The 21,954-nt window shown below is 37.2% G+C and overlaps 2 protein-coding genes across 3 annotated transcripts in view; both read left to right on the top strand.

Moving 5' to 3' along the window:
• The first annotated feature begins 5,973 nt into the window (after positions 1-5,973).
• Positions 5,974-21,227, top strand: LOC142981680 (fatty acid synthase-like). Its single transcript, XM_076127750.1, has 40 exons — positions 5,974-6,084; positions 6,837-7,007; positions 7,368-7,560; positions 7,632-7,752; positions 7,832-8,035; positions 8,201-8,317; positions 8,401-8,579; positions 8,856-8,998; positions 9,176-9,379; positions 9,487-9,673; positions 10,075-10,237; positions 10,321-10,490; positions 10,575-10,726; positions 10,804-10,987; positions 11,318-11,466; positions 11,564-11,748; positions 12,124-12,243; positions 12,352-12,461; positions 12,545-12,735; positions 12,874-13,025; positions 13,218-13,475; positions 13,557-13,671; positions 13,746-13,994; positions 14,076-14,525; positions 14,598-14,747; positions 14,823-14,932; positions 15,014-15,164; positions 15,251-15,422; positions 15,503-15,615; positions 15,708-15,872; positions 17,189-17,370; positions 17,716-17,865; positions 18,164-18,370; positions 18,456-18,555; positions 18,656-18,800; positions 18,966-19,116; positions 19,327-19,474; positions 19,777-19,953; positions 20,051-20,153; positions 20,501-21,227. Exons 2-40 carry the CDS (start codon positions 6,855-6,857, stop codon positions 21,094-21,096), a joined length of 6,969 nt encoding a protein of 2,322 aa, XP_075983865.1. The 5' UTR covers positions 5,974-6,084; positions 6,837-6,854; the 3' UTR covers positions 21,097-21,227.
• Positions 21,212-21,954, top strand: part of LOC142981682 (uncharacterized) — a 4,204-nt gene continuing 3,461 nt past the window's right edge. For both annotated transcript variants that reach the window (XM_076127753.1, XM_076127752.1), the window contains exons 1-2: positions 21,212-21,336; positions 21,417-21,722. In XM_076127753.1, the coding sequence (XP_075983868.1) occupies positions 21,285-21,336; positions 21,417-21,722 (358 nt within the window). In that variant the 5' untranslated portion in view covers positions 21,212-21,284. The remainder of the gene's footprint in view (positions 21,337-21,416; positions 21,723-21,954) is intronic.

Genomic DNA, 21,954 nt, shown 5'->3' with positions numbered 1-21,954 from the left:
GGGACATGCAGTAATGCATTTTCCTGACGAAAAAAAAAAAAAAAAAAAATGGTACCTAGATGTGGGTCAAATGCAGAAATGCTTATACATAGGTATGTGCCTAACTGCCTACCTCAGTATAAAATATCTTGGTAGAGTAAGGCACCGAATAGACCATTTTGATTGTTCTCTGTAGGTAATTTCCAAGGAAATTTAAATCACGTTTTACGTAAACAGTTATAATTTATGTGTTATTGTCGAATGCATTATCTTCTGACGTCTTATTTACTAGAAATTATAGGAATGCTGCCCTTTGAACAATGACATCGTATAATAAAATATTTTTCTAATACATTTGCATAATAACACGTTTCAAACGTGACATCGGAATCATTTTCTATACTTTAGGTAAATAGCTGCTTATCCAATCAATCTTTATTATTAATTTTATTTATTAAAAATGAGACATGTCAACAAGAGCGTATGCCAATTACCTACTAAGTAATATTTAGGTATAATCAGAAGATGTAGTACATAATTAGAAAAGGCATAAATTAATTATATTCTGTATTCCACAATGTCTTCAAGGTACCTAGGTATTAGAGACTAAGGTCGTTGAGTCTTAACAAAGTAATAAAATGTCTTCCAGTATAAGCACATTGTTTGCAAGATAATTGCTTTCTACGAGTGTGTTTAAGTCCGAGCACGTAGCTTCATGCTGGGCTTAACCGTAGTTATAAGTATGTGATGCCTCCATACCGGTCAGAGTAGATAGAGGCGTGTGAATTCGAGAGGGAGAGCTCTTTGCTCTGCAAAGATCATTCAACGTACCGCCATTGGCCACAGGCAGTGGTCGTTACTCCTAGAACCGAAATATTATCAAAATCAAGTCATTTGTTAGTTTAGGTCAAATGCTGACACGTATGAGCCGCCAGTTCTGAAGGTAGGGCCAATGGAAAGAACTGACAAGAAACTCGTGGCCACTCTTTTTATATTGAAAAATAAATCAATTGAAAAGGAAACGATCTCTTCGTACTTAAAGTAATTTAAATGCATGCGTTTTGGCAATTTGGTTGATTAATAATGCCCGCTATGCGCTAGGGAGCGCATCTTAGCGCGCAACAACGTCAGCTAGGAGAGCTAGTTTAGAAGTTGAAGTGGTTGTCATGGCCGAAATCGTACGGAGAGCATCATCGCCATAGAAATATGGCCAATGCGGTCAGACTGCAGTCTTTGTATTGGCTAGACACAGCCAACGCAACGGCAAAGTTCATCTAATTACTATGACAATTACGCAACACGTTCTGGTTTTAATTTGTTACGTACACGTATATACGTCCAGAGATGACGTACGTTTACAATCACACGTAACCTTGTTCAAAATAGAAGCTACCTGTGATCAATCAAGTACCTAAGGGCTTCTTAATTACCCAAGTGTAATAATAATATAATGTTAAGTAGGTCTAAGACTCTTCATTTCCTTTTCAACCGAATTCAGTTCGCGCGTAAGGAAATCTTTATAAAAATAAAAAGTCAGTGCCTGTTTATCAGATAGTAATAAAGATCTTTAACTAAAAATATGAATAGGTAAGGATTTTCACAAACATTTATTCTTATAAATGTAGGTACGTTATCCTAATCAGAAAATTTATTCGTTCAGACAAGGCAACCAGCTATAAGTCTTTTGAAAATGCATGAAAACTTCAGCTTGCTTTATTAGTTCAAAGTCAGTATTTTATATTATAATTATTATTTATTTTTATTTTAAAAAGTATTTGAAATCGTCATAGTATTTTTTATTTATCACCGTTTTGGAAAAGCTGTTGCCCGTGAGAAGAAACGGCAAGAAACTCACGGCTTGCTCTTATTAATTGTCCATATTTTCATATTACAATGTTATATTCATGATTTACTGTGTGCAGTGTTGAGAGAAAGAAAAAAATATTATAAAATGTAAATAATAAAGTTAATATTTTCTTTTAAGAAAACAAATAAGTTGACACAGTAAATCACCTTTCATCGAAATACTGTAATATCCTTAAGTATAAATATCGTTTAGTTCATAACTTAAATGTATTGAAGCTTAAATTTGAATTTCAATAGAGGGATTTTATTATAGAATTGCACACACTGACCTCTGAAGGATTTGTTTATTTTTTTGAGCCTAGTGGCTCATCATCAGCACAGGAAAAATAAGTTTGTCTTTATTGTGTGTATTAATGTTGTTGATATTAATACTCTTGTTTTGAAAAGGGCGATATTTTAAAATCAATAGATCAAATTTTCACAAATATATTTGTGAAAATAGAATATAAATTGCCACCGTCATCATCTTTTATATATCGTCCCCGTAGAACGAAAAGTCATTAAGTAACAAAATGTTCAAAATCGACTTATAAATACCAATAAAATCAGTAATTTTTTCTCCATATTTCTGTCTTACTCTCGTATTCATAACGTAATTATTCAGAAAAATGTAAATCGCGAGACTTAATTAAGTACATTATTTGATTTGTGACAGTTGAGTTACAAGTAACTAAGTCACCTGATTACTTTTTCTCTTCTTTGTTGAAAAAGATACTTACGCATTAAAGTTCCTTATCTACTTTTTCCGCATTACTCCCTATAGGCATGTCTTAAAAAATAGTAATGCGAAAACTAATCAAAGTGACTTAGTAATTTTATTGTATGTGATATTTTGTGCGAAAAGTAACTAACTACCATTAATTATTTTTCGAGCTATATTATTTAAGACCAGACGTTTAAAAGAAAAAACGACAACTAACTATAGTGTTCTGGTTAATATTTTCCCTGACTGTAGATGACATAACACATTAGAGTATTATAATTAAAATGTTTTGGCTACTTTTCACTCAGCAAAAACACTACTAGATGAAAGGTTGGTAACTATGTCCCGTGATACGATGCTACTTAGTGAGATTACGCCCTTTGACCTTAGGACCCTCGCCGCGCCCGCGCATTGTTGCAGTCATTCGCAGAGGCGTATTTTAAGATGGCGCGCCCTGGGCTCCGCTAGCTTTCCGCCCCATCAAGGAATGAAAAAACTAAACCTTATTTTCATTTTTAACAAATTAGTTTTTTACATTGTCCTGATCAATTTTATTTATTAAATCGGCTTTAATCGACCTTCACCTCCTCTGGGCAGGCTGAGTCGTCAAGATCTGTAATGCTCAGTTCCGCGGTCTTTGTGGGCCTGGACACTCGGAAGGTGTCCTCCCCGATAACTTTCCTCAATTTAGAGGCCAGGGCATCCGCTTTTCCGGTCCCTGACCCCTGGGAGCTCAACATTCGAGCTCCCGTAGCCGCAACCCCGAAGCGGACTATTTCATTGTCGGCTTGGTTTATTTTGTCCTTTGCGTCCCTAATAACGTCTCTATATGTCGCACCGCTTTTTGCCACCTTCAGCTGCAGCTGGAGCCCGAAGATTGGGCGCCTTCTTCTTCCTCCTTCTTTTATTACAGAATTGATGGGTATCTAAACGACAATAGCTCTTGGGAATAGTCGCTCGCTTGATTAGGATTCTTTGAAATTAGGGAACTTTGCCATAAATTGTATAAACTCAGTAGCAGTAGGTCTAAATATTGTAAAATATGGGCACTTAATGATGCAAATAGGTGATGTTAATCATAAAACTGTCACTTTTTTTCTTTTATATTGTTCACAACCAATGTGCTCACTTGTTGCCCATATTCTTATTATCACATGCTAGTAGGTGCTCCCAACATACGGTATGATCAGAGACTAATAAATAACCTAACTATATTCTTGGGCGCCTTGCTATTTTTCCCGACGAACTGCTACTCTTTGGCAGCCGTCGGTTTAGTGAACGGCGGTTTGGAAGCCACTGCACTGTAAGACGCGGCTGTTTACCCTGCTTCTCCTTGGTCCGGAGACCTGTGAGCTGCGGTGGCGTGGCGAATACGTTAGCAGGTACAGCTGAGGACGCTGCCCCTGGTTTTTCTGGCGCGGGGGTTGATGCCGTTGCCTGTGACATGTGATCGACCTCCTCTTGCAAGCGATAATTCTGGGCCTGACGCGCAAAATTCTCCTTCGTGGCATACTGCCTGCTCGACTCCGACACTGCCAGTTTGACGTTCCTGGCAGCGTCTTTGAGGGACTTTATAAAGGTCACCCTTGAGGTGACCGGATTTGTCGGCCACCTCCACCACTGCCTAGTGGTGAGTGAGGAAGGTGTCCGCCAGCTGGATGGTGAATTTGTCCTTAGGGTCATTGTCTGACACTTGCTAAAACTGGGCGTGCTCCGACCCTCCGCAACTATGCTATGCAGTCAATACGGCTGGGCTTCTTGCCCCCGATCTCCTCGGGTTTGAGTTTCTCGCCTCTCCTACTTACATCATTTGGGTTCGTTTTCAAATTTATATTATCCAAACAGTTCCCGCGAGTGTGGTGGCAAGTATCGTTCCACCGAGGTAGAGGCCCCATAATCCGGTGACCCTTATACTACTGGAGGGCGGGAGGTGCCCCAGTGGCCGCTTGCGTTTGGTTTTTCTGGCGCGGGGGTCCCCGCAAAGCGAATGAACTCTGACCACGCAAGGCCCCTAAAGGGGGTGCCACTGCTGGAGTTACTCGGGATTTTCACAGAGGTGGTCTCCTCGCGACCCAGCCGGTTAAGGCAAGGCCCTCGGTCAAGGATGGACGGATTTACGATAACTGACGGTTGACGAGGGCGGCAGCGGCCTGGCTCTTCGTCAGCTCGGGGCAGTGTGAGTGCCTACTGAGCCCGTCCTCCCACTGACGGCTCACCTGTCCCGCACCTGTGTCCTCTGCAAACAGAGGGACACGCGCAGTAATTTTTTGTTACTCGCGATCACTGTTTCCCCAACCTTTCAATTCTACTAAGCCCCCTCACCCCGACAAGATGCAGACCCAAGAGAGGAAACCGGCCCGGGCTATGACCCTTCTAGCCCTAGGGTAAATACACCCCTGCAAGGAAAGATTTGTTAAATGTTTGTGTCAAAGGTGTCATACTAAGCGAACTTTATCCTTGGTATGAATCTTTACCTGTTAGTAACGATGTGTTGGATAGGCTATGTGAGCCTGACGTCACTTAGCTCGAGGAAGAAGAGGAAAATGATGTGGCTACATCATTAATGCTGTTCTATTGATGATTTTGTAACGTGTTCTTGTTCATTATGTTTTAATTAGGTTTTGTATACTTAAAGACAGTTTTTTTTTCAATAAATGTTGCCTAAGAATGTTGTTTTACTTTTATACTTTTCAACTGATAGGACACTAGTTTTAAATTAGGCAATAAATTAATAAATAAGCAAAGTCTATTTAGTTGGGTATTTTATTTAGACATAGTTATGTAAAATATGTTTTACTCCTAAAATAACTAACTGATTTTAGTTACTAGTATAATATTTAAATGCTGATGCGAAAACTAACTAACTACATGTGAAAAGTAACTAAGTGACAGATAAATAGGAAAACCTTGGGGTAAAACAAATTATCCTTTACAGTTAATAATTTATATACTATTTTCGTGGTTTAATACATATAACATATACTTAATTAATATATCTTCAAAACAAAACCTTTCATGCATCGATAACTAATCTCCGAAAAAAGTTATATTTTTTTTTGTCATTTAAGACATAAAACACCTCGTATCTCAAAATCACTTAAGTGTTAGTTAGTGATTTTTCGCTCTACGGGGACGATATGCCGTTTACAATAGGTAATTGGAAAGAATATAATTACCTTTTTTATATAAATAATTACTAACAATTTTATTAGTGTTAATACAATGAAATTTATTATAATTAAGGCCATTAATTTGGCACGTCGAATTATGCATTATTGTATTTAAATAAACCTAATATTATTTTCTTCCTGTGGCAAACTAAAGTTATTTAACGTATTCATTAAAACATTAATTAGCATAAACCTAAGATATTATAAGTGCGTAGGTGCGTACCTATGTCTTTGCAGTTGCAATGCAGCAATTAGCGGTAGTGTAGTTTTTCTCATAAAAATTGTGTTTCTGTGTTATGATCAATATTTTTTTGGATAAGTGTGTTTGGATTAATTTGTAATACGCTTATCATTGGAATATATTACGTAAGTTAAGACATACTCGTTATTTTATGCAAAAGAAAGACTTGAATGTTCTTAAGCAATAATCGTTGAAAAACGGCAAAATTTCTCCGAACATAATAAGTGTAGAAAGAAATCTGATAATATTTGAAATCATTGTTCGTTGCATCTAACGAAGCAAAAAAATTGTTACACGATTGATCTACTTATTTAATATTGATTTTCTGGAAACCATTAGCACTAAACATAGTTGCAGTAAAATGCGCAAGCATAATTTAAATACTGACCTGATCCATCCTCAATCGTAGATTAATAAATTATAGGGTAAAGTGAAGGCGCACAATTATAGAGAAAAGGCATTTCTTTGTTCTTGCTGTTTTGTGATTCCCAAGAACAATTCATATTTTTGTATTTAAGGCCATCTAAAGTATTGTAAATTGTAGTCGCATGCATAATTCACAATGTAAAATCTCGTCAAAATTCCAGTTTTACTTAGTTAATGAATACATATAATTAACCCGTTATTTTCCCCATCTTCACGACAGTACTACTGACCCAAAACTTGGCAAAGATATAGATTATTTGAAAAAATAAATTGATGTTATAGCAAGCACAAAAACACACAATGGCAGGATCAGCTGAGGAATACTGTGCCCCGTTTGCTTTTCATGTAAAATTAAATTTGTCATTGACTCCTAATATGCGCCGAAAACCCTATCAATGCATGCAATGCTTAGAAAATATATTTTCATGTTGTTCTTTGTTACTTCGTTTAGAATCTCTAAAAAGCAACAATGGCGCCGTCACCACAAGAACGTAATTTGCCTCACCAAGACGTCGTTACTGGACCGCAGTCAGATGGCAACAGAGTGGTCATTTCTGGAATGTCTGGCCTCTTCCCCCAATCACTCAATGTCAAGGAATTTTCAGACATTTTGTACAACAAGGTAAGGTTCTCAGATAGTTTCATTTCAGGATCTATCTTTAGGATAAAGAACAGAAATGCAATGGTACATAGTATCGTAGAAAATAACGTAGACGCATGGTGGCACGCAAAAACTTGCAGTAGACTAGCACATTTTTTTGTAAATTGCCACGTAGTCAGTTTGCACTACAATAGGGTTGCGTTATAAGAATTGACACCGCAGGATTTTTCACATAGAAAACTAAAAAGGGGTGAATGACAAAGTCTTCGTCACTCGAAACGTCTGAATGCAAGTGTTGCTTACCTATATTTTTTAGATTCGTCCCGCTTTGTGGCACAAAACTCCTAATTTTAAATTATTTGATTGCATATTTTTTTTTAGAAAAATCCTATCACGCAAACGGATCTTCGTTTCACATACAGTCACCCAGAAGTAGTACAAAATACAGGCAGCGTGCCAGGGCTCAACAGTTTTGACGCTCAATTCTTTAAAGTGCATTACCGCCTTGCTAATACCATGGATCCTATGGCGAGAAAAGTTCTAGAACAATCGTACCAGGCTATTTACGATGCTGGTAAGGAAATTGCCTGTTTTTGAGTAACTAAATTTTAAATAGGACCAATAAAAATATATTTTTGATTTTAGGCGTAAACCCAGTACAGCTTTCTGGAAAAAAAGTGGGTGTCTACATCGGATCATGTTTTTCTGAGACGGAAAAGGCTTGCTTTTATGAAGCTGCTTCTAGATCCGGTTTTGGAATAGCTGGGTAAGGAAATATATGAAAATGCTGTTGAAACGAATTACTTTTATATTTTACTTATTATGATTATTTTTACTTAAAATAGATGTAGTAAAACAATGTTCGCCAACCGCATCTCGTACTGGCTCAACGCCAAGGGTCCGTCGATGGCTATCGACGAGGCTTGCTGCAGCTCCACCGCTGCACTGGAGCAGGCGTACTTGGCCATGACTCGTGGAGAGTGTGAGGCGGCCATTGTAGGAGGTGCTTACTTATGTCTGCACCCTCAGTCTTCTGTCCATTACGGCAGGTAGGTTATGTTTCAAATGACATTTCATTTTTGAGCAACCTAAGTTCTTAGATCGTAATTATAGTATGAACCTTATTCACCAATATAGATATGATTTCCTATGTTTTGTGTGTGTATTACTAAAACCAGAAAGATGTCTGCAATTCGAGTTTTGACTTTTTGCAGAATTTTAAAACTGTGCAAAGATGGCAAAACTAAGTCGTTTGATAAAAATGCTGATGGTTGTGCTAAATCTGAAGCTATCAACGTTCTGTTTCTGCAGAAAGCGAAGGATGCTTTGAGGTCAGTATTTAATACTTTAATTGTAATATTATTTACATTTTTGTCCTTTAAATAGGCATATTTTTTTATTCGGTTTTTCGCAGAATCTATGCAGAAGTATTGCACGTCAAAACTGAGTTCATATGTATGTTAAATGGAGAAACCGGTCCGAAATACGGATTCTATAGAAGCCCTAGCAGTACAACTAACTTCATAAAGAAATTCTACGAGGACGCTAAAGTTCCGCCAAATGCTATTGAGTATGTTGAGGCTTTTGGATGCGGTAAGTTTTGATAAAAAATAATACTTTTACTTTAATCAACTTTATAAGTGGGAGTGGGCCGAACATGGGAGCCGTATGCAACACAAAGTGAGCATATGTAAGCACTCGTAGAGCACTTAAAAACGAATGATGCTATAGAAGTATGCCCAAGAAATGCTGGCGTGTTAACACGCAATCTTTTGACAAAAGAGATCTGCAAAACTAATAAAAGAGAAAAAATGGGAAAGAACTAGGAAGTTTTTGCAAATTTAGTCTAGAAATTAATTAACTTTACAGCTGTGCCCGAGGCTGACAAGGCTGAGCTGCAAGCTATTGAAGAAGTGTTCTGCAAGAACAGAAAAGATCCTCTTATGATTGGAAGTGTTATGTCCAATATTGGATACGGCGAGGCTGCGTCTGGAATATCTGCTATAACTAAGGTGACTTGGAATATGTAAAATACTGATGTAATAAAATGAGGCTTACTCAATAACTAATTATAATTATCAACAAAAAGATTTACCCTATATGGGTCTCAAAATAAACGAAGTCTATAACAAGAAAAAGAGAAATCAGCGGTAAATTAGTTCAAAAGTTTACTAAGATGTGTTATTCAGGTGCTCCTGGGTTATCACAATGGTGAGTTGGCCGCTAATCTTCACTGCGAGCAGCCTCTGCAAGAGATCGAGGCATTGCGGGATGGTCGCATGCGCGTTGTCACTGAGCATCATCGTTTCGGACGATCTTACGCTGCTGTCAACGGAATGTCGGTCACTGGAGTCAATTCTCACGTACTGCTGCATGGACATTACATACCCAAGGTATTAACGAAAAATCTAGAATATTCCTGTAAAGAGTATGAGTTTAACGCGCTTATTAACATGAAGAGACATTTCAGTAATTTAATTTGATAATGTTTATCTTACAGGACATTAATCGATACAAAACCAACATACCTTACCTAGTTAATGTATCGGGACGACACGAAGATGCCGTAAAGGAATTACTGGAGATTCTGAAATCAAATCCGATTGACCCCGAGCAACTAGCGCTGTTACACAATATTCATCGAACGAGTGTGCCTGGACATATGGGCAGAGGATATATTGTATTACGTAAGGCCCAATTCAGATATAAACGATAAGTTCTTATCAAATAACAGAGCAGCTGACAAACCTGGAGTAAAGTATAATTACAGACAAAATTGGCATTGGTATTGGCTAATTGGCGCAGTGGTTTAAGCGGTCACCTCGCCGCAACAACCGTAGCGCCGCGTGTGGTGGGTTCGAATCCCACCCGGGACAAATCTTTGTGTGATGAGCACGAGTATTTGTTCTGAACCTGGATGTCAATTTATCTATATAAGTATGTATTTAGAAGTATATAAGTATGTTTATCAGTTATTTGGTTACCATAGTACAAGCTTTGCTTAGTTTGGAATCAAATGACCGTGTGTGAGTTGTCCAATGATAAATGATGTTAAATAGATATTGCTTTAAATTTAATTGTATTTCAGAGACGAATGAAGAACAAAAGACAGTCAGTCTGAGCGAGAAAGCTGAGTACTTTGATGATGAGAGAAGGCCGTTGTGGTTCGTGTACAGCGGTATGGGCTCGCAGTGGGCCGGTATGGGCGCACAACTCATGCGTATACCAATCTTTGCAGCTGCTATAGAAAGGTACGCTCAAAAATAGTTTGAAAATATAACGTTTTTTAGGAAAACTAAGGTCATGAAAGCTTACACCTCATTATTAATTTCAGATGTAGAAAAGTATTGGAACCAAAGGGACTTGACATCGTTAACATAATAACGTCAGAAGATGAGACTATATTCAACAATATTTTGCATTCTTTTGTCGGTATAGCTGCTGTCCAAATTGGTCTTACTGATATCCTACGAGAAATTGGCTTGAAACCTGATGGCATTATTGGTAAGGAGGAGAACGAAATCGAAAGGAAAAGTAAACAAATTTTATTTGAAATATCAAAAAATAATATGGTTTTTAAACTCGCAGGTCACAGTGTGGGTGAGCTGGGATGTGCGTATGCAGATGGTTGTCTGACAGCGGAGGAGATGATTCTATCTGCCTATTATCGTGGTCTGGTCTCTTTGGAAACCGAGTTTATACATGGTTCCATGGCTGCTGTTGGCATGGGATACGAAGAAGTGAGAATTATATTAAGACTGTTGTAATTTGGAAAAACCTGCTGAGTAGGCATATTAAAACCTTTTTATTATTGTAGATTTCAAAAATATGTCCACCTGAAATCGAAGTAGCATGTCACAACGGACCTGATTCCAGCACAATATCTGGACCAGCTGATGTAATGAAAGCATTTGTCGCAGAACTGACCGCTAAACAAATATTTGCTAAAGAAGTTCCGTGTTCCAATATTGCATACCATTCACGGTACATTGCTAATGCCGGTAAGTTGACAACTTACACAAAATATAAGATACTAGCTGACCCGCACTACTTCGCTTGCGCCACATTAGAATGGGTCATAATTTTCCCCTTTTTTGTAACATTTTTTACTGTTACTCTGCTCCTATTGGTCGTAGCGTGATGATATATAGCCCATAGCCTTCCTCGATAAATGGGCTATCTAACAATTAAAGACTTTTTTAAATTGGACCCGTAGTTCCTGATATTAGCGCGTTCAAACAAACAAACAATCTCTTCAGCTTTATAATATTAAGTATAGATTAATATTTAAGTTTGACATAACGATCATCGTTATTATGGTTTACATACAGGCCCTGGATTATTGAAGTATTTGAAAGAAGCCATCAGTGATCCAAAGCTTCGAAGTGAACGTTGGCTTTCCAGTTCTGTTCCGCAGGCCAGATGGGAGGAGCCATTAGCAAAAATATGTTCACCGGAGTATCTCACGAATAATTTGTTGGTACGCGCTTAGTATTTAAAAGCAATTAAGAAAATAATAAGACTTGTATTTTGATAATAAATCGATTGTTAAACTATCTTAATCTTAATTTTTTCAGAGTCCAGTACTATTTGAAGAGACATCGCGACTCGTGCCTAATAATGCTGTTCTCGTTGAAATAGCACCACATGGGTTGCTTCAAGCTATCCTCAAACGCTCAATGCCAAGCAACTGCAAAAATATACCGTTGACAAGGAGGAAACATCCTGATAACGCATTTTTGTTACTGGACGCTATTGGCAAGTGAGTACAATAAACGAATTTAAATCGTCTCGGGTATTAAGATCTATTGTCGGTGAAAGAGTTTATGACCGATAAGTCGATGGTTGATGAATTCTGCAATAGCCACCTTTACACACAAACTTCGTTCTTAGGAGCGTGCAGGATTACGCACGGGAAAGCAGCGCGGTCTTCGCTCGCGATTTTCTTCGCGGGCTTGACGGATGAGCGCGGCGCGTGGTCTTTCCTTTCCCCTTTCACGCGCGATAGAGTGTGTGTGTAAAGGTGGATAATCGATCACAAGTGTTAATTTATCAACAAACAATCCATGTTAACTTCGAATCGCCGTGAAATGAGATTTGATGTCATTTCAAAATACTCACTTACATTTATTTTTAGGTTGTTCATGGAGGGATTCAATTCCAACTTGCAGCTTCTTTATCCTAAAGTTCAGATGCCAGTATCTACTGGGACACCTTTTCTATCCCATTTCGTCAGGTGGGCTCACGGAGAACCTTGGTGAGTTTGCTTTTATCTTCAGTGTCCTACAAAATTACCAGAATTTCATAAAGTTTATCGTAAGGTATAATAATATATGTATAATAATATGTATATATTTATTTTCAGGCCATTACCTCTATACCGATCTGCAAACAGAAAGATTGCGTCTAATTGCTATTTTGTGATATCTACACATGACCAAGAGCATAGTTATTTGAAAGGACATTCAGTAAGAGGTACCTATTGAGTCATATGAAACAAACGTTCAATGTTTTACCTAATTACTCTATAATTATTGATTGGATTATTCTATTTTTAGGAAACATCGTGTTCCCATTCGCTGCTAGTTTGACATTAGCATGGGACACTCTGGCTATGTTGATGGGAGTTCCGAAGAAACAGCTGAGTGTTCAGTTTAGTAATGTACATTTGTACGCACAGCCCATACTACATGACCGAAGGCAACTAAAACTTAGTGTCGCGATACATAGAGGCACTGGGTATTTTGAGGTATTATTAGATCTTTATTCATATAATTTCCTAAAGGGCACATCTTACATTACAAAGACATAATCCGTGTTTCTGTTTTGAAATTTTATTTTCAAATATCAGTGTAATTATTTCATTGATTATTAATTTTAAATACAGATTTTAGATGGCAGTTCAAAAGTAGCTACGGGTTATATAAATACTTTAGCACCTAATCAAGGTAAATATAACATAGAGGAAGGACATGAAGAAAAGTTTTACACTGATGAAGATGTATACCAATTGCTCCGCGATAGAGACTATATGTACAGGTAACAATTTAACAGTAATTTTTGTTCTAAACTACTTAACATAATAATTTCAAGTCTTGACACTTATATAGTAGTAGGATTAGCAACCGTTTTCTTGGCCTTGATTCTACCACGCTGATCAAATGCGATTTGATGCTAAATTATCACAATTTCTTTGAACATTTTTTAACAAAGATGTTTTACTGTTGATAGTGGTGAATTTAGAAGTATAGAAAGAGTTGATGAGTCTATGAGTAAAGCGAGACTGCTGTGGCGCGATAACTGGGTGACATTCATCGACGGCATGCTGCAACTGAACGTGCTGAGACAACAACATGACGCCGTCTCACTGCCCAAGCATATTAGAAACATGTGCATAGATGTAGAAGAACATAATCAATTAATAACCAATACACCTAATACAAAAATATTGATGAAAGCTGAAGTTTGCGAAGAATTTGAGGATACGAGGTAAAATCTTAGCAACGTGCAAAAAAATATTTCATTATTTGGCCAAGAAATTAATTCCTAAATATTAACTTTCTAATTTAGGTGTGGAGGAGTTTTAATAGAAACTATTAGGTTCGAAAATGTACCACCACTAAGTGGTAATAAGCTGGCTTTAAAGTCTTTGAAATTTATTTCAAATTTGCAAACTGGAATAAAGGTATGTGAAATTTCTGGATTTAATAAATATAATAAGGAAGTACAAAATTAACTAGTACATGTCTGAATTTTTAGGTCTCATCGTCTTTAGAAGCATATTGTCAAATCGTAGCAGAAAACGTTGGTAAAACCGCTATATCTGTGGTCGGAATAGTGAGTGATATGAAAGAAGCGAGTATTTTCAACGGCATACATCATATTTTAAATAATATTTTCGGAATAAAAGTAAGCTACAAACAGATCACAAGAGAGGAGATGTTGAAGAATTTCAATTTTAAGACAATTGATTTGATCCTCGTCCACAATTTATGTTTTGATAAAGAGGTACATATAGTTGTTATATTTGACTTCTCTTTCTACAAATTCAATACAGACAAAGAAATAAATATTTTTATTCATCCACAGATTCTTGAAAGATTGCAAAAAGTTCTACACTACGATCAATTTGTAGTAAACGAAAAAATTATGGTCCATGCTATTAATACCCAACCCTCCTCATTTTACCGTGTGCTTTGTGATCATACCTGTAACCAAGATGGAAACAATTGTCAGACACACCTCCAGTTGGTCCGTTGGGGAGCAGCAAAAGCCCGGAGTGCGACAACAACAATATCAGTCCGAAACAAATCTGATTTTGAATTTCTAAACTCGGTTCACTCGAATCTAGCAACAGATCATCAACTCCTGGTGGTATCACAGTACCCTGCAGCATCAAATGTGAAGGAACTGATACGTTCTTGGCGTAAAGGAAATGTTCGGAATAAGGTGTCCCTGGTTGAAGTCAGTAATGACAGCGTAGACAACCTGGAGCAAAAGCTCAGTGAAATCAAACTGGCATTCAATGTCGTTCAAAATGTTAGTATCATTGTTACATGAATTGTCGTTAGTCTGATTAAATTATTTCCTAATGTTTTTTTTATTGTTCAGGGTAATTTGGGAGGCGAGTATTTCCTACCAGTAGAAGAAAGCGCAAGGGTATGCGAGAGAGTAACATTACGGAGCGAACGATTTAGTGATTACGATTCTTTGCATTGGGTAGAAGCACCTGAGCTGCCCCGATCTGAACTAAATGTGACAGTATGTATATTTTTCGTATATTTTTTTACAATGGCGATGAACAAACAAGTATTCTCAGTATGTTTTGTGTTCTAGGTGCACTATGCTGGTATAAATAATAATGACATCAGGAAAGCTAACGGCACGTCTTTCGAACAAGATTTCGACAATAGTTACGGGGCAGATTTCAGTGGGATCACGGATCGGTAATCCATTTTCCTTATAAGTACTTCTATCCTATGATTTTTTTTTCAAAACATGATTTACATAAACATTTCCCATTTCAGCGGTGATCGTGTGATGGGTATAGTGAGGTCGGGCGCGGCGAGTACTCAGCTACAAGCTCAGTCGGAGCTGCTGTGGCCGGTGCCGGCTCACTGGAGCCTCGAGGACGCCGCCACTGTACCGCTTGCATACTTACAAGCATTTTACTGTTTTGTAAGGGTTTTATGCTAAACTTAATCTACATAATATGTTTTGCAAAAGTTTCATCTTCGTCATTATAATTTACGTTGCTTCCGCAGGGAGTCAAGACTAAATTGTATCGAGGAATGTCAGTGTTAATACATGGAGGAGCTGGTGCTTTAGGTCAAGCGGCTATAACTGTTGCATTAGCTCACGGCTGTAAAGTGTTTACAACAGTCAGTGATATTCGCAAAAAGACGTTCTTACGGAAACTGTTTCCGAAATTGAAAGGTATTGAAGTAGAAATTAAATATAATATACAATGGCGAGAGACTATTTGACGATGCTAATGATTTTGACTTTAATTTTAGCTGACCATATTGGCAGTTCACGAGATGTTACTTTTGGTGATATGATTCAAATCCTCACTAAAACAAAAGGATGTGACATTATCATAAGTTGTGTTAAAGGACAACTTAAAAACGTAAGGCTTTATGAAGGTTTAAGTTTGGTTTTTTTTCATAGGATATTTTTTTTCTTAATACCTATTAACTAATTTTGATTTCATTTTTACAGGTCACTATTAAATGTACTTCTTTCACTGGCATGTGTTGCGATATCTCACAACTTCAAAACAAAGATGATTATAATTTTGGAATGCACAGTTTGACAAGGGAGAGAAACTATTCCTCCGTAGACTTTTCAAAATTGTTTGATCCTGAAAATATTGAAGAAATTAAAGTAAGTATTGATTACACCTGTAGTGATTTTTAGGCACAAAATTGGCCTTAGAACAGCTATCTCAAGTAACAGGCATAGTATTTGTACCTTTATGTTAATAGGGATACATCTATATCTATACTTATAATAAATCTGTAGAGAGGTCAATTCTGTACATTGAATATATTTAAAAAAAAACCAATGGGGGATGTTTAGTAACGGATACTGATACCGAATCTGCAATTTATAATTTTCTTTTCTGTCTGTCTGTCTGTCTGTCCTCCGTCTGTATGTTACGCTGCCACGTAAAAACTACCGGATAGAATGCACTGAAATTTGGTATATGCATAGAATAAGTAGTGGAGCAACTTATAGGATACTTTTTATTGCATCAAATTTCATAGATTTTTAGAAAATTGAAAAAAATACGTAGAAATCTTTCGAACCTGCGTTTCCCTAAAAAGACCATAGATGGCGTTGCAATCCATTTCACAAAATTCACATATTATATAGTTAACCGGCCGTAACGATACTTGTTGTTCGCACCAACCAATAGATGGCGTTATAGTCCGCAACACAGCATGTTTTTCCTAATTAATTTATTTTGATTGCTTTATTGTAAAAAAAATACATTTGAAACAGGCTATACATTTGTAAGATTTTCAAACATAAATGTTGTATGATATATTACACAAAAATATTGGTTTACGTGGGTCCGGTGCGGTCGGGATATCCTAGATGGCAAACCGAGTAATTTCGTTTGTTGTCGTTGTTCGCCGCAACTGACAGATGACGTTGTAGTTCGTAACACATAACCAAATTAATTGGTTACCTTGCATTAAGGAAATAAATTTGATAGCAATGAAACTGACTAGGTATATAGTAAGTTTAAAAAAATAAACAACGGATGATATATTAAAAATAATTACGGGTTACGCGGTTTCGGACGTATCATCGCAAGTATACGTTATTACGCGTGTGAAGGTCGCAAATAGGTCTGTCTGTACCTATAATAATATTCTGAATCCAGACGGGTAAGCAATGGTCAGTCTATAATAAGGTATTATATTTTACACTGTTAACTGGTACGGATACAGACGAGAGCGGAAAAGAAGGTAACCACAGGAAATCAGGCCTGCCTGAGCCTGTGTCACATTGTGTGTCCCTTTCGTAAATAACCAATAGATGACAAAGAGTTGTTAGCATTTTTATGTGTAGGTGTATCGAGTGCTTCGCAATTCGCGTGCTCAAACGAAAAAGCAACAGTACGAAATTCACGAGCGGAGCCGCACGGGTCAGCTAGTAGATAATAAGTGAAACTCTGTGTCATCTTTCAGCTTTTACACAAAATGATGAGTGAAGGCATAGCTCGTGGGTATGTTCGGCCTTTGTCTCGTGTGACATACTCGCCTCAGGAAGCAACTCGAGCCTTCCGTTTCTTAGCAGAGAGTCGACACCGCGGCCGCGTGCTGCTGCACATGAAGGGCAAAAATAGTGAAGTTCTTCAAATAAGCCACAGGTACAGCACACATTATAATTTTAACCATTTTCTCTGAGGGTCGTAATGCATACTTTATAATTTTAACCATTTTCTCTAGGGGTCTTCTTCAGACTCTCGTAACGATGGCCCATCGCCTTTGTGTTCTGTACAAAACGTACATTATATTACGTCTTTTTTCTAAGGCACAGACCAAAAGACGCTAATTTGTACGATCCTTACAAACTTCCCTTGCTTCATTCACATCCATACACCTTGTAATACAGGACCGCCGGCTACGAGTACTACGCACCGAAGAGAAATGTTGTAAATACATACACAATCCACCACAATTTTATAAATTAATACGCGTATATTATTTTACAGATTGATGTGTAATGCAGAACGTTGTCATCTCATACTGTGTAACGAATCAACATTTGGTCTACAATTTGCTGATAGACTTGTAACCAGAGGCGTGAAAAAACTTTTCTTGCACGTCCAAAAGCAGTCGCAATATTTACATCATAAGATAAGGTACTTAAATATTTTTTGTTTTCTTTATAATTCTGTTTAAGGATAATAAGGCGTTGACTACCAGACAAATCTGCTACTTTCTATTAAATGTCAAAAATACATTTCCTTATAGCAATACGACATAGTCATAACAGGATCCAATTAGTGCTTAAGTTATGTTTCAGTCTGTTTTATTTTTATTTCGTCTCGGTTACTAACTAAAAATCTTTTTCAAGTATAAGGTTAGCGTATGCATAGCAGTGAACTATGCTTAGTATGAAAAAGTAATGGCTTTTTTAAAACCATGTATTTGTTTTAGAACGTGGCAAAAATTGGGGGTGAAAGTCGTTGTTTCTTCAGATAACTTGGATGGTCAAAAAGGTGTTCTTGCGTTGTTTAATAAAGCTATGGCACTGGGCACTATCGAAGGAGTTTACATAACTTCGAATGGCGCCGACATTGTGTTCCAGGAGCGATTAATAAACGATTTGGATACATTAACGAGAAAATTATGTCCGGACTTGAGGTTCGTTGTTTTCATAGAATGTAACGTAATTATGATATTGATTCTTGTCACATACTCTGTATGTATAGTATTTTTTTTTATTTAGGTATTTTGGTGTTCTCCACGCCGATGATGATTCTATTGGACAAAGCGTGTGCTTGCATAGATCACGTGATGAGCTACCAGCAACGATGCTTATGTTACCGGTATGTTGTTACATAGGTTATTTCTTAGTATAATGTTGTGTATATAACACAACGTCATATTAATATTTTTAATGAATACTGTAATTATATTGTTTTGCAGGAATCTGAAGCGAGTTTCACGCATTGTCGTGGCACCCTAGATGCTGTAGAAAAAGCGTTGCAAACCACACACAATGGCATTCTTCTTGCACATCTAGAGAAAAGACAACGAGTTCCTTTATTAAAACAGATCGCAACATTGGCTGGTACCTAAATTGCTTTCACTCAACTATCATTTGCATACCTATTTGCGAACATTTTCAATATTCCACCAAGGTTGCTCTCGTTGATATTTACGACATAATGATCTATCATTAACTAATATTGCTTGTCTTTGCAACGTAAGTACTAAATATGTATTTGTTTAACAGGAATATCTATAAAAGAAGATGTGGATAAAAGTCTAACATTACAAGAATTGGGTGTTGAAGTTACAAAAGTACATCTGATCGGTCTGTTCCTTCGAGTTCAGTACAATTTTGCACTGAATGAAAAGCAAATTACGTCGCTAACGATTAATGAGTAAGTACTTCTTTATTTTCTGATATCACACATTATATTATGTGCATTAGAATCTTATGGCCGAATTTTTTAGCGTTACTTAGTTATTTTTTACATATGACTGTCACTGTTACTTAGAGGTATAGCGATAGCATCACTTAAAATTTAGGTAAAGTATTTATCCTTAAGTTAATAATAATTTTAACGCTGTACATTTTTTTGTATTTCTAGTATACAAGAACTAGAGAACGCTGTGATAGAATTACCCTTCGAAGAAACAAGAGGTCTGCAAACATTCTTCAGTTACGTAGATCCTGATGAGTTGCTAGCTACTGCTGAGATGGTAGCCTTGCCGACGTTAGTTAATAGTGCATCAATGGTATGTTCTCCACTCGATTTTCGAATGTTTATTCTTTCTTTAGTTACCTATGTCTCTAATTATTTTTATTAGTCTTTGGTCCGCGACTTCGTTCGCGAGGTTTGCGACTTAGGACAGAATTTTCATACAAACTTTCATCCCCTTTTTTATCCGCTTCACCAAATCCTTTTGTAGCGAATGCCTACCTGCATGCCAATTTCCAGCCCGATCCGTCCAGTGGTTTGGGCTGTGCGTTGATAGATATATCAGTCGTCTTTGGAATATATGTACTTATTTAGAGATAAATTGTTGTGTGATTGCAGAGAGATGATGAATTTGAGTCAAGTCAGAGCTACCTGTGTATAGTGCCAGGTATAGAGGGCCACCACGAGCGGTTCCGTGTGATGTGTGAACGTCTCAAGCTGCCAGCGCTGGTTCTGCAGCCTGGACTTGATCATCCACATGAGACAGTGCGTGAAACTGCGCAGAAATTCACCGAGGTAATAAATAATACTTTCAGTACCTAAGTGGTTGTAAAATGTAATTATCTAAACACAACACCGTCAAATATAATATTCTTATTTTTCGTCCTTTCAGGTATTGCTTAAAAAGACAGAATTAAAGGATACATTTTATTTACTGGGCTATGAGACTGGAGTTTTCGTTGCGTTAGAAATTGCTGCAATTTTGGAAGAAAATGGTATTTATGATATTTCTATTATTAACACTGATCTATACTAATATTATAAAGCTGAAGAGTTTGTTTGTTTGTTTGTTTGATTGTTTGTTTGTTTGTTTGAACGCGCTAATCTCAGGAACTACTGGTCCGATTTGAAAAATTCTTTCAGTGTTAGATAGTCCATTTATTGAGGAAGGTTATAGGCTATATATCATCACGCTACTACCAATAGGAGCAGAGTACCAGTAAAAGATGTCACAAAAGCGGGGAAATTTTTAACGCTTATGTAACGCAAGCGAAGTTGCGCGGGTCAGCTAGTTCCTTATAAAATATGCGTCAACATACTAAAATAATTTCATACTTTCTAGGATTAACGGGAACCGTGTTTTGTGTTGGTTGTGCACCCGATGAATTCCACAAAGAGCTCAATGAACAGCTGTCAGAGTTTGCGAGTGAGGAGCAACTGCAGGATGGTGTACTGCGACACATGTACACATTGATGGCAGGAAGCGATACAGCGCTTTTGGAAAAGGCTCTGGAGAATACTACGTCGTGGTCTCAGAAGATCGATGCATGCGTGCGTACTTTGCTTGGTCGTGTGTCGCACTCGGCGCAGTACGCGCGTGCGCTCATAGAGACTGCTGTGGCGCGCATCACACAAGTGCGACAATACAGCGCTGTGGCACGACCGCTGCGGTCACGGTTGGTGCTACTGCGCGCTGCAACTGCACACGTCACGCAACAGCACTCAGTGCTGCAGTCGCTGCAGCGTTATTCACAGCAACCAGTATCAGTGCACCAGCTGAAGGCCCCTCTCAGTCATGTCGCCGCAGATCTCAACTGTGCTGCTATCATTAACGAAAACTTGGACTCAACGATATTAGAAGATTTCTCAGCTAAGAACATTTGCGACACATATTTGTTGAATGCAAATTCTTTCATGTCGATAGAAGTAGATAAGTAAAATGTTAGTTTTAAACAAATGATGTATGTACGTAATCAAATATTTATGTGAGGCTTAAAATGCTTGAAATGTTGGTACTGTTTATTTTCAAACGATATAACCCTGTATAAAATAAAAATCTTTACTTACAATTGTTTTTTTTATTGACTTTAAAATTTATACTCCTGATGCTATCTCAATATTAAAAAATGTTTATTTTATGGATGGTTTGGATTTCGCAACTGATTGAGGTCGACTACGGTGAGCATAAAAAAATATTAAAGTAAATATTGTAAATAATATACGTCTGTTTTCTGGTAACACTCAATTTCATGTTTTAGCATTGAATCTGAAATCACAGAATGCTATGCGCATGTCTTTGCAACACGTAAATGATATGTTAGCTGAAATTGATAGTAAAATTGAACAAGAAAGAAATTTCTTATCAAGGTTTGAGGAAGGTCCGAAATCATTAAAGACCGAAATCAATATCCCGAATCCTGTAGCACAATCAACAATCAAATCAAATTTGAAAAATAATGAACCAAAGCTTTCTGTTGCCGAATTAAATAAGCAAGTACTTGCACAATCGAATAATGGAATACAGAGCATTGTTTCAAGATGGCTGTCAAATAATAATAATCCTAGTAAGTAAGTTTATAATGATTTGATTCTACTCGTACTTAAAATGTTGTTATTCATGAATTGGAAAACAAATGCAACTAATTCAAATTATTGCTCGGTATGAATGAAGAAAATGTTAGCATGTTGTTTTCAATACTGTGATTAACAACTTACATAAAGTACTGATTCCTCTGTGACGGGGTCTAATGCGCAATTAATATATTGAAGTTTACCTTATTTGTTACCCGACGTTTA

The sequence above is a fragment of the Anticarsia gemmatalis genome, chromosome 20 (genome assembly GCF_050436995.1).
Source record: "Anticarsia gemmatalis isolate Benzon Research Colony breed Stoneville strain chromosome 20, ilAntGemm2 primary, whole genome shotgun sequence".
Taxonomy (NCBI): Eukaryota; Metazoa; Arthropoda; class Insecta; order Lepidoptera; family Erebidae; genus Anticarsia; species Anticarsia gemmatalis.
Note: the sequence above shows the minus strand (reverse complement) of the source record. Positions and strands in the feature narration are given on the sequence as shown.

Excerpts from the sequence above, each read along its gene's own strand:
- LOC142981680 (XM_076127750.1), top strand. The coding sequence starts at position 6,855 with ATGGCGCCGTCACCACAAGAACGTAATTTGCCTCACCAAGACGTCGTT. Across the intron at positions 11,467-11,563 it reads ATCTCACGAATAATTTGTTG|AGTCCAGTACTATTTGAAGA; the intron begins GTACGCGCTTAG and ends TAATTTTTTCAG. Across the intron at positions 15,616-15,707 it reads TTAAAGGACAACTTAAAAAC|GTCACTATTAAATGTACTTC; the intron begins GTAAGGCTTTAT and ends TCATTTTTACAG.